Source organism: Phaethon lepturus, unplaced genomic scaffold (assembly GCF_000687285.1).
Source record: "Phaethon lepturus isolate BGI_N335 unplaced genomic scaffold, ASM68728v1 scaffold38502, whole genome shotgun sequence".
In the NCBI taxonomy this organism is placed as follows: Eukaryota; Metazoa; Chordata; class Aves; order Phaethontiformes; family Phaethontidae; genus Phaethon; species Phaethon lepturus.
In genome coordinates, this window is record NW_010523278.1 from 1 (window position 1) to 13049 (window position 13049).

The 13049-nt window shown below is 39.1% G+C and overlaps 1 protein-coding gene across 1 annotated transcript; it reads left to right on the plus strand.

Annotated features, from left to right (window-relative positions):
* Window positions 1-41: 41 nt before the first annotated feature.
* On the plus strand, window positions 42-8682 carry LOC104615450 (tRNA (guanine(10)-N2)-methyltransferase homolog; the record flags this gene model as incomplete). The annotated part of the gene is made up of 7 exons (XM_010282071.1): window positions 42-473; window positions 2429-2494; window positions 3224-3297; window positions 5272-5353; window positions 5455-5547; window positions 6732-6866; window positions 8526-8682. Coding segments are annotated over exons 1-7 (1039 nt in total), but the record flags the coding sequence as incomplete, so codon positions are not given.
* Window positions 8683-13049: the final 4367 nt, after the last annotated feature.

Consider the following 13049-nt stretch of genomic DNA (forward strand, 5'->3'; position numbering starts at 1 on the left):
TGGCTGCACCCACTGGCATGGTGTAGGCACGTAAATGATCGATGCCGCCCTGGCAACATGCGAGGACCTTTCTGTCCCAGGTGTCCACGGAGCTGTGTGAGGCAGGAGGGTGTGGGTATCCTCATCTTCTGGAGGAAGACTTGGGGAGCGGGGAGGATGGGGCTTCTCTGAAGTGCTACGGCCTGCATGCCTGCTGGGATGGAATGGAGGTCTCCAAGGCCTTGGCTGGCATCCTTGTCACCCGCCTCCCTCCTCTCTGTCACACCGGTGGCACCCAGGACTGCTCGCTTTTGGCTTTGAACTCCGAGTGTTTATTTCCATGCGGTCAGAAGGGCTCATGCCACCGGCCGATGCGGCACCCGGGAGAGCAAGCCCCCCTTCTGCGGTGGGATCGCAGCATGTCAGGTGTGGGAGCCAGCAGGTCCTGGCCCCACAACTGCAGCCTGCTCGTCATTGGCACTTATTATACCAGTGTTGGTTGCAGAATTTCAGGTGCGGAGTTTGTTCCCTGTCACTAATTGGTTTTATCAAGCAGTATTCACAGAATTTATTAAAAAAATATAAAATTGTAACTTATCTGAAGCTCTCGTATTTTTTTTATGAGTCCCTGGTATTTTTTATGGGTCCTTGGCGAATGTCTAGTTTAGCATACACTCAGTTTCCATGTTTATGAGAAAACCCTCTTGTTTGTAAATTTAACTTCTGATTATTTACACCAGAGGCGCTCAGCGCCCCAAAAAAAAACCCCCCCCCGTGATGAACTTACAGAGTTACTACACACTGTAACAAATTCTGATACTTTACCTGCTCTTGTAGGCACCGTCCTGAAGTGCTAGAAATAGATATCCAGGGTAATATGTTAAAATAGTGCTGAAATGCAGAGTTATTTTATTAGAATTGGTAGGTCATCAATACATATGTTGTAAAATATTTCATGAGTGTAACATCATTTCATTTATTTTCCATGTTTTCATTAAGGCTTTCTCTTGTACATTATTGTTTAGTATCTGCTTTGTGGGACTAGAACGTGAATTTATTCTATTTATTTGTGATCATCCCAATTTTTCTTTAGGTAAGGACATTGGATTAAGTAACAAAAAGATGCTATAAATGTAACAAAGAAAGTTTTCCTTTTTTCCACTGAGGTTTTAGCTGCTCTTGGTTGATACAGCTAATGAAGAAAGCAGTTCCATTTCCCTTCTTTTGTAGTCTGGTGTCTGCTCAGCCATGTGTTTGGCTTTGTGATGAGCTGCTTTAGGGACCTGATTTGTCTGAAAACTTAATGAAACAAGCAAGCACAGTATTTTTAGCCAGATCAGTTTACCGATCTCCGTCTCTACCGTGCCTTCACATGGGATGAGCGCTGCTTTTCTTCTGGTGGTGGTGGTAGTGGTGGTGGATCACAACAGCTGGAGGTGTTTCTTGAAGTCCACGTTTGTTCTTAAGTGTCTATAGAGTAAAATCCTGTGTTTTGTATTTCTTAGTTGATAAAAAGCATGCTCCATAGTCAGGGACCTCTCTTTGGTCAGGTCAGATGCTAAGAAGTAACATTAGGCATCCTGTTTTCCAGCACAGGGTGTCTCTAATGGACAGATAGATGCATGCCAAGCATTTTCTTAACAACCTCTTCATGCAGATCTGTTCCAGTGCTTCAGTCTTCACTCTTGGAAGGATCTTCCCAGCCTCTCATCCAGAACACTGCTGTGATCTGAACCTGGAGCTTTCATCTCTCCTGTAGTAAACGTTGAAAATGGATTGTTACCTTTCTTTATCACAGCAACCTTTAGCATGTGTAGAGGTCATGATTGTGTTTCTCCCCCAGCCTTTCCTCACAGGCCATGTTTTTTCTGCTTCTTATGCTTGTCCTGTAGATAATATTGCTGGTAGTGAATTTTATTCTGGAGCAAACCCCCTGTTTTTTTCCAGTGTTAGAATAATATTGTAAGAGGAATATTGTTGTGAGAGTGTAGGATTGAACAGCTAAGATTTGAATGAAGGAGGAATAGGAAAATGTAAAACAGTGGGATTAGATTACTGAAATTTGCCTAACTTGATCTTACTGTATGCTCTACGTTTCATAAACTATTCATAGCTCATTCTTTTGCAGCTGAACTCTGAGAAAGCTGGTTTTTATTACATGCTGAATTTAATTTTGAACCTCTTCCCTATCCACGCAGTTACTCTGAATGTTTCACTGTTGGCTCCCACAGTACGTCAGTAGTAAACGCTATTGTTTCTTCTGTTGCCATCTCTAAGATTTTGTTCATAATCCCTATGGTGGTCTCAGTCTGCAGTAGAATTTATGATATGCTGCTGTATCGCTGAAATTGTCACTGTACAAAAATCTGCTTTGTTCTTTCTTTTTTTTTTTTTTTTGAAAACCATTAGTTAATGCTTCTAAAACCTGACCTTTATATTTTCATTTTAGGAAGTAACATCTTTGCTCTCGCTTTATGGTGGACAATTCAGTGGTGAGCAGGAAGTTCGTGTAAATGTAAGTAAGGACCAAATATTTCACTTGAGTGCATGTATGGTATACAAGTATGTTCATTACAATATTTTTATGAAATGTGGGTAGCTAAATAAATGTTGACGTTTCTTAGGAAAATAAGGAATCTTCCAAAAACAAGCAATTCTCAGTTTCAGCGAAGACTCGGAACTGAGTGAAAGATGCACAAAATGCACCTCAGGCTGTCTTCATTTAACAGTATGAAAATAAACAGTGCCACCTGGTGGGAGGCTTCTCAGAATAGCCAAACCATGAAACCATTTGGCAGCAGTTTGTTTGAATTTGTTGTTTGCCACTAAATCAATGAGACAGTGTATCTGGAAGGGCGAAGCTAGGAAGCAGTATGATTCTGGTCTCAATGCTGAGGTCAGAGAACGTTACTGGGTTTTAGTTTCTACTTGTGTGTAACGAGGTGGTTTGAGTCTTTAGAGGGTGGATAATCTAGAGAAGCATAAACAGATAATACTATTTTACCAAGTCAAGGATATGGTGGGAAAATGAAATACCTAATAAAATTTCTCAGACATTCAAGCTGAGTATACAGTTTTACCTCAAATTAAATGTTTTATCCCCATGTTCTCTGTACAATTAACAGATTTTTTTATATCTTCGGCATGCATGTTCTGTTTTTAAAGAATATAATTGTGTAGTTGTGTAATTCATGTGACATCTTCCACCTGGGTATTTGTGTCACTTATCTTCTCTTTATTTCAGTCTCCATTTTGGATTCTCAATATTCCTTCAGAAGACATGGCAAGAGGGCTAATGAAACGGACAGTATGTGCAAAGTAAGAGGTGAAAAATCTTGTCAGTTATAATGTAGGAGGTGGAGATTTGTTCTGCTGTATTGTGACAAATATTAATTTTGGATGGAGTCTTAAAATAAACAGTCTCTGCTTACCTCTAGAATTGAGAAGGCGTTACTGGAGCCTGTAGGACTGATTATGTAGCACGCCCCTCCTCTTTACTTTGTGTACAATCAACACAGGGTCTTGAAACGGTGTTCTTCACTGCAGAGCCAGTACTTGTCTTGTAGTGTTGCTGATGTTTTAGTTGCCTTGAATAATGTTTAGTTAGTGGTTTGTTTTAAAATGTGTATGGAATTAAAAGATAAAAACCGAAAAACAAGGTTGGAAGGGAAAGGTAGTGATTCCTTGCGTCACCCTCCTAGTGCTGGTGTCTGAGCCCTCAGTCCAGACCGCCGCAGCAGAGGTCCTGCCAGAAAATTCAAGAGCACAGGAATGTGCCAGAGAGAGATTCTTCCAGCAGCTTTTGGTCCTTTTCAGAGGTGTCTGCATAACACACTTTCCAGGGAGGCTTGAGAGATACCTCGGAGGTATGGTTCAGGATAAGAAGCAGTATAGCTCTGTTACGGCTCTCTTGACTGGACTAAATTCAGGGTGTCTGTTGTGGGGAGATGTGTTAGTTTCAGAGTAAGATTGCTGGAGCATCTCCATTGCAGTGCTAATGAATATTAAAAGCTCTGAAGCATGCATTTATCTAAATAAAATCTCCCCAGCATTTTTGTGTTTTTCCAATACCTACGTAAGTGTTAAAGTAAGAAATGGACCTGAAGGTGTTATAGGAACTTCTCCAACAGTTGAATAAAAGTCAAAGATGAATATTCAGTTCTCTCTAGTACAGCCTATGCTGTTGGCATTTCCATTGCTCCATCCAGAAATATAGTTTAAATTCTCACAGTAAATAGAAACACACGCTTTAGCAAAAGATTAGACACTGTGAAAAATGTACTTTTTTCAGGGTAAATGCAGGTTAGAAATGTAGCCTTAAATAATTTATTCAGGAAAGGAATACTTTAACAAAGTGGCTTACCACTGGGCCTTGGTATCTGCTATTGTTACTTAGTAAAATGTAGTTCTCTCTCTTTTTTTTTTCTTTCTTTTTTTCTTTTTTTTTTATTTTTCATTTTTGCTTGAGTGAGCTAAACCTTTGAACATATTGAAGATTTTCTTTCAGGACTCATCTTTGAAAAGATGTTACATGGCACTGCTAATCCTTAAAAGCTGTGTTTATGGTGCATTGCAAATGCACATAAGACTGTCTAACAATATATGCAGTGACACTAGGATTCCCGTACTAAAAGGATTTTTTTCTTTGATGTGGAAAGTCCATTTGGTTGGGGTATTTGAATGCTGGGGCAAAGGTCTATGATGTGGTGGTGTGCCTTCATTACAGTAGTATTGGTTCTCTCATCTTCCAAGGCAATGCTTTTCTTAAAGCCAGCAATATGGAAACAGAACAAAGTGTAAGACAGCATAGTGTTTAAACAACTGAAAATATCAGACACCATAACGATATCTTAAATTGGGATATAACCTGTTATTATACATAGGATGTTACAGTTTCATGATTTGTTTTACTCCAGGGTAGCATAACACTTTGAAAGTCTGTTCTTGACCTTTTTCAGTCTTTGCTTACCCCATCAAATTTGATAGGTACAAACAAATTTTGTCTCATATGCAAGTATCACTGTGTGCCAAAAAAACGTCTGGTGATATCCAAGGGTACTGAGACTGAAATTTACCTTTTAGTATATGTAACTAAGCAGAAAAGCTTCATCAAAATACCAGTTTAGGATTAAAAAAAAAACATGTCCCAGTTAAGAAGAAAACTTAAGCATGTTCTAAAAGTTAACAAAGCTTAAATACATTGGCCAAGAAGGTTAAAAGGCGTAAGTATCTGCAAGGCAGTTCCCCTGCCCTTCTGCATGATTGCAGTCTAAAAAACCTTTGTACTTTCAGGTCTATATTTGAACTGTGGGGTCATGGAAGATCTGCAGGGGAGCTCTATGCATCTTTGAAGAAGTATCCAATGGACAAGATGGTATGCATATAAGGAATCTGGATAATATAGTTCCTTAATTACACTGAGTAACACTGCAGTTCTACTAATGAAGGTGTCTTTGCCTTTTTTTTTTTTTTCAGCTTCCATATCTAGAGTCAGACTCTACTTACAAAGTACATATTCATACATTTAATAAAACGCTGACCCAAGCACAGAAAATAAAAAAGATAGATGTAAGTACATTTTTAAGAAATCTTTGACATTTAATTTAATCTATTCAGGTTGTTCTTATTCCATGCTATCAGTGTTGCCTACAGTGTATTTAAGTTTGGGTTTCCTGAAGATCTTAAAGCAGTTTACAGCTTATTCCTTGTCAGCTCTAAATGAGATCTTTGTGTTTACAAAGAATTAACATTCTCCTCAAAATTCATTACCTTGTTTTTTTTTTTTTTCTAAACGGGCAACGTAAGGCATATACAAAGACAAACAAACACTGCTGATTTCAGCCCAGTGTGCTGGGAAAACTGAAGCTTTTGCCCAAAACTCTAGCCACTTGAATGTTATAGTTAGGTGCTAGATTTTTAGAAAATCTGTTGCTTGATCTCCATATTAGGCATTTATTGTTGCAGAATGTGGAACAAGCAAGTCCAGGGACTTCAGCTGCAAGCTGTGGATTGTGTGCTGATTTCCTGTTCTGTCTTTAAGTTCTTGTCTGCACTTGTGCTTTCCTCCTAACTGTATAAGTATTTTAACGAGGAAATTTTTCTAAATTACTGTTAATTTTTGCTCTTACATTCTGTTTTTAGCAGCTATTTAGCCTCTTTACTTCATTTACAGAGACTGAAATTATCTCTACTAATAGTAGCTACCCTTTCCTATTTGTTCTGTTTTTGTATACATTAAATAATGCTGAGTATGTAAATTGGTGTAGCTGCACATCACTGAAGTTTTAAATCCCATTGTTCATCATCAGTGTTGTTTTTATAACTTGAAAGTTGCATAATTAATATGCACAGTTCATTTTCTCTAAAGTTGAGTTCTGTTCAGTTAATAAAAAATGTAATGGTTCCTGATTTCTAATCCTTAGTCGTTATCTTTATTCACAAGAAAAGCATTTCCAAAATCCAGAGAAAATTGTACTTTTAGTACAATTGTGTTTACAAAGAATTAACATTCTCCTCAAAATTCATGACCTTGTTTGTTTTTTTCTAAACAGGCAAGGTAAGGCATATACAAAGACAAACACAATTTTAGTACAATTTAGTTTTGAAAAATGTACTTTTAGTACTTACACATAATTTCTTACAGGTGGAGTTGTGATTTGGTTTTTGGGTTTTTGTTTGGTTGGTTTTTTTGAGGTGCCTATTTCAAAAATCTGACCGTGTCATTTTTGACTCTGTTTTTCTTTATTGTATAGGCCCTTGAATTTCTGCCATTCAAAGGAAAAGTAAATTTAAAGAATCCAGAACACATCTTCTGGATTTTGGAAGATTATGGAATGGATCCTAATAACGTTCCAGAAGAGCCCTGTCATCTGTATTTTGGTAGATGGGTGCGTGAATATGCTTGCTTCAGTTCTTATGAGCTTGTATTTTCAGGAAAGCATTCTTCAATTTAGATGTTAAAAACCGTGTTGAGTTTTAATGGAAGCAGACAATATAATTATGGCTGAATTTGTCACTGCATAATACACTGATGCAAGTCTTGCAACTCCTTATTGTGACTAGGAAGAAATAGGTTAAGTGAGCAATTTAGAGGTGGGAAAACTGGAAGTTGTATCTGGGAACACACCCTATCGTGCCCTTCACTGACGGAACTCAACACAGCAGTGAGACTGCACAGCTGTATTAACTGGTATAGTAGGGCCCAGATGGAGCTAAAAGCACCAGCAGCCTGTTTCGAACACGAAGAAAGATTTACAGGAACTGTAGATGGCTCACGGCCCTGCTGAGTTGCGTCAGCTCCACCAGAGCATTCTGTAAGTGCTTTAAGCAGTTGTGATGGGTACCTCCACAGAAAGGTGCAGACTGATCCCTGAGGCTTTGGACATCAACGGCTCCAGCCCACAGGTGGATGCTTGCCCAGGGGAGGACACTTGACAGTGGAGTGCTGTACTGTAGGAACCACATTCAAAAACTGTCTGGAGCTTGTCATCTGAGGTCTTTACTACAAATGTCCTTGCCTGTTGAGCATATGCACTCCAAACCTGCTGCATTATTTGGATATCCTGAGTAAATTTGATCTGGTCTTTTTTTTCTTGTAAGGAAAAAGTGGGTCCCCAAAGGACATCTTCCAGAATGACACCAGCCACTGATGGGAATGTGTGCTTGCAATGTTCTGGGCCAAGGGCAGCTGGAGGGAGGGAGAACTGCTGAGGTTGTACAGCTATGGTCAGGGCCTGTGTACAGAGAAGTTAGAGAACCAAGTGATCTGTTAGCACCTGTGAATATTCTCCATGCCTGCGATTAATGTGACATCACCCTGGGTTGTGACAATACTGTAGAACATTGCAGCTGTTATCTGTGCTGGCTTCCTTAAGTGTTTAAAAATAAGTAAACCAAACTGAAAAAAGTAGGCAAGTTTATTTTGTTTACCCAATAAGGCTGATGTTGACCAGAGCTGGGGATCGGGTTGGAAGAGCTTTGGAATGCATTTTCCTCCATACTGCTTTGGTCCTCTTCAACATATTTTGGAAGTCTGATGTAAAAAGCTTGCATTTGGTCTTTGTTTTCCAGTAAATTCTGATCTGTCAACACTGTCCTAAATTTAGATTTTTGAGCGTGACAGAAAAACCAGTGAAGATGAAACTTCTGTGTGACCTTAAGCATGTGCATGTGTGCACGCACATGTTAACATGCATTTCTGCTCCTTAACATTTTGAAATTCTCTTACTTTAAATTAGTAGGAAGTTATTCTGATACTTACGATAATAGCGAAGTTGCTGTAGTTGTTACTTCTTCAGAAGAATTTTCCCACTAAACTGTTTGTATATTTTTGACCTCTGTCTTGAAGAATTTATCTAGGTATTGCACCAAGATGTCTGCTGCTTGGAAAGAAATCTCTTGTAGTTTCAGAAGGCAGAAAGCAAAGTGATGTGTTATGAAATGAAGAGTTACCTGTTTGTTGGATGGTGCCACTTAAGCAAGTCCGGTAGCCTGTCTGCTGATCTCTTGTATCTAAGACCTGACAGTGATTTTAAATGTTTCAACAGATTGCAGATGGCCAAAGAGAACTTATCGAGTCCTACAGTGTAAAAAAGAGACACTTTATTGGAAATACTAGCATGGATGCCTGCCTGTCTTTCATTATGGCAAACCATGGGAGAGTAAAACCCAATGATGTTGTATATGATCCATTTGTTGGAACAGGTATATTTTTTTCTACTGGGGGGGAAAACTGGGAGATTGTGTTACTGCTGACACCACGCTTTTACCTGGCGCAGCGGCTTCTGGTGCATGACTGGGATTTGAGATGGTGCCAAAAGCAAAATGGTGATTAAGAAATGAATGTTTTGTTAACTTGAAAGGGATTTTGAGGGAAGGAGACCAACTTCAGAAGATTTAAACAGACTTGTCAGAAATGTAAAATGTCTTAACCATATATTTTTTTTGTATAACATGGCTTAAACATGAGTTCATGTGTGTCATGGTCCTCTTAAGATCCAAAGTGACTAAGAACTGAAATTTGGAGTACTAGAGTAGTCCCTGCAGCTGCTTTCAGAATGTTACTGGGAGCAGCATTTTTTGGAGGTGGCTGTTTAGAGGAGTGCTAAGGGCACTTCTGGGCATCTAATACAACATGTAGTTAGGTCGCAGCGTTCAATAGTGATCAGTTCCTTGTACTATCTTGTCTTTGGGGTAATACTTGTTCACACCACGTATTTGCCCCCAGCTGAACTTTTCTTAGTTAAGCCACGAGGGGGAGCCTTTATTCCACGTATTGCTGTGTGTGCCGTAGAAGTACTTTCTACCTAAGGGAAACTCGGCTGTTTTGTAGGTGAAGTACAAGATCTGTTGTATCAGGTTGTGCCATTTACTCATACCAGAGTATATGGTGTTAAAACTATTTATAGTAGTTTCTTCAAAAGCATAACAAAGATTGTGTTTCTGACCTGGATTTTGCTAAACTTTGATCAAGAAGACCATATGTGAGACACATACAATTAAAAGTGCTTACATTAATGGGAGGATGAAGATAATTCACTACACAAATCATTACAAAGAAGTTAGGGAGAGAGAAGGTAACACTACAGGGTCACTAGTAGGACAAATTCGTATTAGCGTGTGGTTTCTCTCTACCATAGAAAATAAACCAGGGGTATAATATTTTCAGAAACACAAGGCTTCAGTGAACTGTATGTTTTTTGCCTTAAATTTTTGTTCATATACAACCTGATTTTTTGTGTGCATAATAATCTCTTATGAAATTTCCTCCTTCTCCTTCTGTTTGTGTTCCTTGCAGATGGCTGGTACTCTTTGAAAGGTTAAGGAAATTTCCCTAGTTGATCTCTAAGCAGTTTCTTTCATTTTGGTGTCTGTGGTTTTGTTTGGTTTTTTTGTTTTGTTTTTTTGGTTTTTTTTACAAAAATCTGCTAAACCTAAATGACAAAAATTTCTTTGAGAGCATACATTCTCTTGGGAGTGAAAATTGAAGAAGAAAAAGGAAGAGTAAAGTTAGAGGAAGAAAAACCACATAAAGGTGGTGAAGCTATAGAGATTCAAAATAAGTGTTAAGTCGTAAGCATTTCCGTTCAGAAGTGTAACATATACAAAATTCTCCTTGAATTGCCTAATGATTTGAATTGCAAACTTCCTGATTTCATTATCCTAGACATCTGTAATGTACAGACTTGAGATCTGGAGAACAAGTCTTTACAAGGAGTGGCTGGGGGAACTGGGGTTGTTCAGTCTGGAGGAGGCTGAGGGGAGACCTTATTGCTCTCTACAGCTACCTGAAAGGTGGTTGTGGTGAGGTGGGTGTTGGTCTTTTCTCCCAAGTAATAGCAATAGGACGAGAGGAAATGGCCTCAAGTTGCGCCGGGGGAGGTTTAGGCTAGGTATTAGGAAAAATTTCTTTACGGAGAGAGTGGTCAAGCTTTGGAACAGGCTGCCCAGGGAGGTGGTGGAGTCACCATCACTGAAAGCGTTCAAAAAATTTGTGGACATGGTGCTTCGGGACATGGTTTAGGGGGCATGGTGATGTTGGGTTGATGGTTGGACTTGATGATCTTAAAGTTCTTTTCCAACGTTAATGATTCTGTGATTCTGAGATTAAAGGTACATAGGGACACTGGAGATACAGCATGGCACATCTTTTGTCAGTAAAGTGTATTTATGACTAAATAACTAAACAGTGGCTTTTGCATCTACTATTGGTGAGTAAACCCCAGGAATTTCAATTGTCTCTTGAGGTCCTTTAGAGGATTTTCAAGATTGTCAGTGCAGAAGTGCCCTATCACTGGAATCTTGGGGAGGTAGAGTAGAGAGTTGATCAGTGAGTTTGAGGTGATAGGTTTGGAAAGAACATGCATTCCAGATTTGAGGAATACTTTGAAGAAACTGTATTTCAGGTTTCTTTGTTGGTGCAACTTTAATACCTATCTTGGTTTCTCCTACTTTTTGTGCTGAAAAGGTAATTGTTACTGAATTAGAACAGCCTTGCACAATGGTACTTGCTTGTTGGAAATAAACTGGTTTTGCTAGATGAGCCAAATTCCAAGTCTTCCAGATCAGTGTAGGAGTGGACAATTGGATTTTGTCCTTAGAATGAAAAGTGCTTTTGACCCAGCTGGTTTAGGAGACATAATTCTCCCTTTTTGTAAAGCAGAACTGGAATAACCAGGATTGGTTCTGAGTTGTAGGATGTGACTTCCAAAAACTTTTTAGATATTCTTTCCTCTGTCTTGGGAGACAAGGAAGTCTGTAGGTTTCCAGAAGAACAAATCAAGTCTTTTACCTGAATACTTTGTATTGTCCTCCTAGACAATCTGTTCTGGTTATCTCAGTAAGCTTATTGTTTGTACTTTTGGAACATTTGTCCCTACTTCCCTTTTGCCAGTTCATGATGCTGTGTAATTGCAAATGACAGGAACTATTTCTTTGACATCCTGGAGGATAGTGGTATGACCAGATCCTCATCGATGCTCAAGAGATGGGGGATAGACAAGGTAGAAAGGCATGAAGTTCTGTGCCATCGTCATTCTGCTAATACTCGTCAGGGGACACAATGATTCTCTGATTAACCCTTTGTATACATCTGTTTAATATAGTAGGTCAAAGGGTTGGCCATATTAGAGTATTTAAGTATTCATGCACCTTCTGTGTGAACACAATTGAAGTAGCTCTAGCTGAGATTTATCAAAAGCTGTAAGTTCATGTTTTCCTAACTTTTTTTTTCCTTATGATTAAAAACATTCTTAGATGGGCAAAGTACTTTCTTTTTACTTTTTTTATAGGACTGGGTGGTATCCCATACTTGGGGTCAGGGCTAGCTAAATTTGTCTTGACCCTCTGGAGGTACTGCCCATCTGTTCTGAGGGATTGCAGCCGAGAAGGGAAATGGGTGACTCCTCGGGGGTGAGTAACCTTGCTTTTCCCTGATCCATTTCACAAGAAAAAGCAGAGGAATCTTTTTTTTTTCTTCTTCTTCACCTTTAGTTTTGGTAGAGGTTATTAGCATATGCTACAGGAGTTTTCTAGTGCTCTGAGACGGGACCTTTAGCCTGTATACACAGTGTGTGTTAGGGATTTGCCAGTGCTTAGTGCAGCCACCTGAGATGCTCCTTTCCAGGCTACCAGTGAGTGGGAGAACTGCTGTCACCTGCACAGCCAGCTTACATGTTGTTCCCTGCGCTGGTCAAGTCTCATCCTGCAGCAATCATCCCCCTTATTTTAGCAAGATTGTTTGTATCTATGAGCAGTTGGCATCGGTAGTGTGGAGTTTACAGCCTTGTTCTCAGCCACTCTTCTGCTCTAGACTATTCCGTTAGGTGCATACCTCCTTACTAACAACTCGACAACACAGCTTTTTGGTAATCCTCTGCTGTCCGTCCTTATTTTTTATTTGGAAGCTGTTAAAGACATAAAGGAGATGCCCTTTTCTGTGGACTATTCAACCATTGCCCTGTTTCAAGGTGAAATCACACATGCTTTTTTGGTAGGTTTTTTTAATTAGGAAGGCAGATCACAATAGTAGTGATAAACAATGAGTTTTATTGCAGGATAAGCTAGCTAATAAATGTGTTGACAAAATAGGTGGTACACTCACAGGAAAAAAAATGCATCTGTATATAGCTGTCACTGCAAAACAATTACAGAAACTTTTTTGATACTGCTGTTCATATTTGATCTGTTTATATTTACAAGGTTCTTGACCATTGCTTCTTACTCAGGGAATGGCCGCATATGCAACAAGTTTGATTTTAGACACAGTTAAGGAGACTGAGAACAGACACTGTAGAATTGCCATTTGGTGATGTTTTTTTTCAAATGGTTTCCCAACAGTTTGAAAAGCTGCTGCTTGCAAAATTGAATTAAATGTTTTGGTTCATGTCATGATTAAAGGATCTTATTGCCTGGAAATACAGAAAACCATAAACAAAATCCTAATAACAGTCTCCAGAGATAAGGAGTGACATAGGGCATAGCAAGATAAGGAAGATCAGGGACTGTGTGTTACTGTGTCTGATTATAGTTGCATAGTGATTCTAACTGATTGGTAGTTTTAATTATCTTCT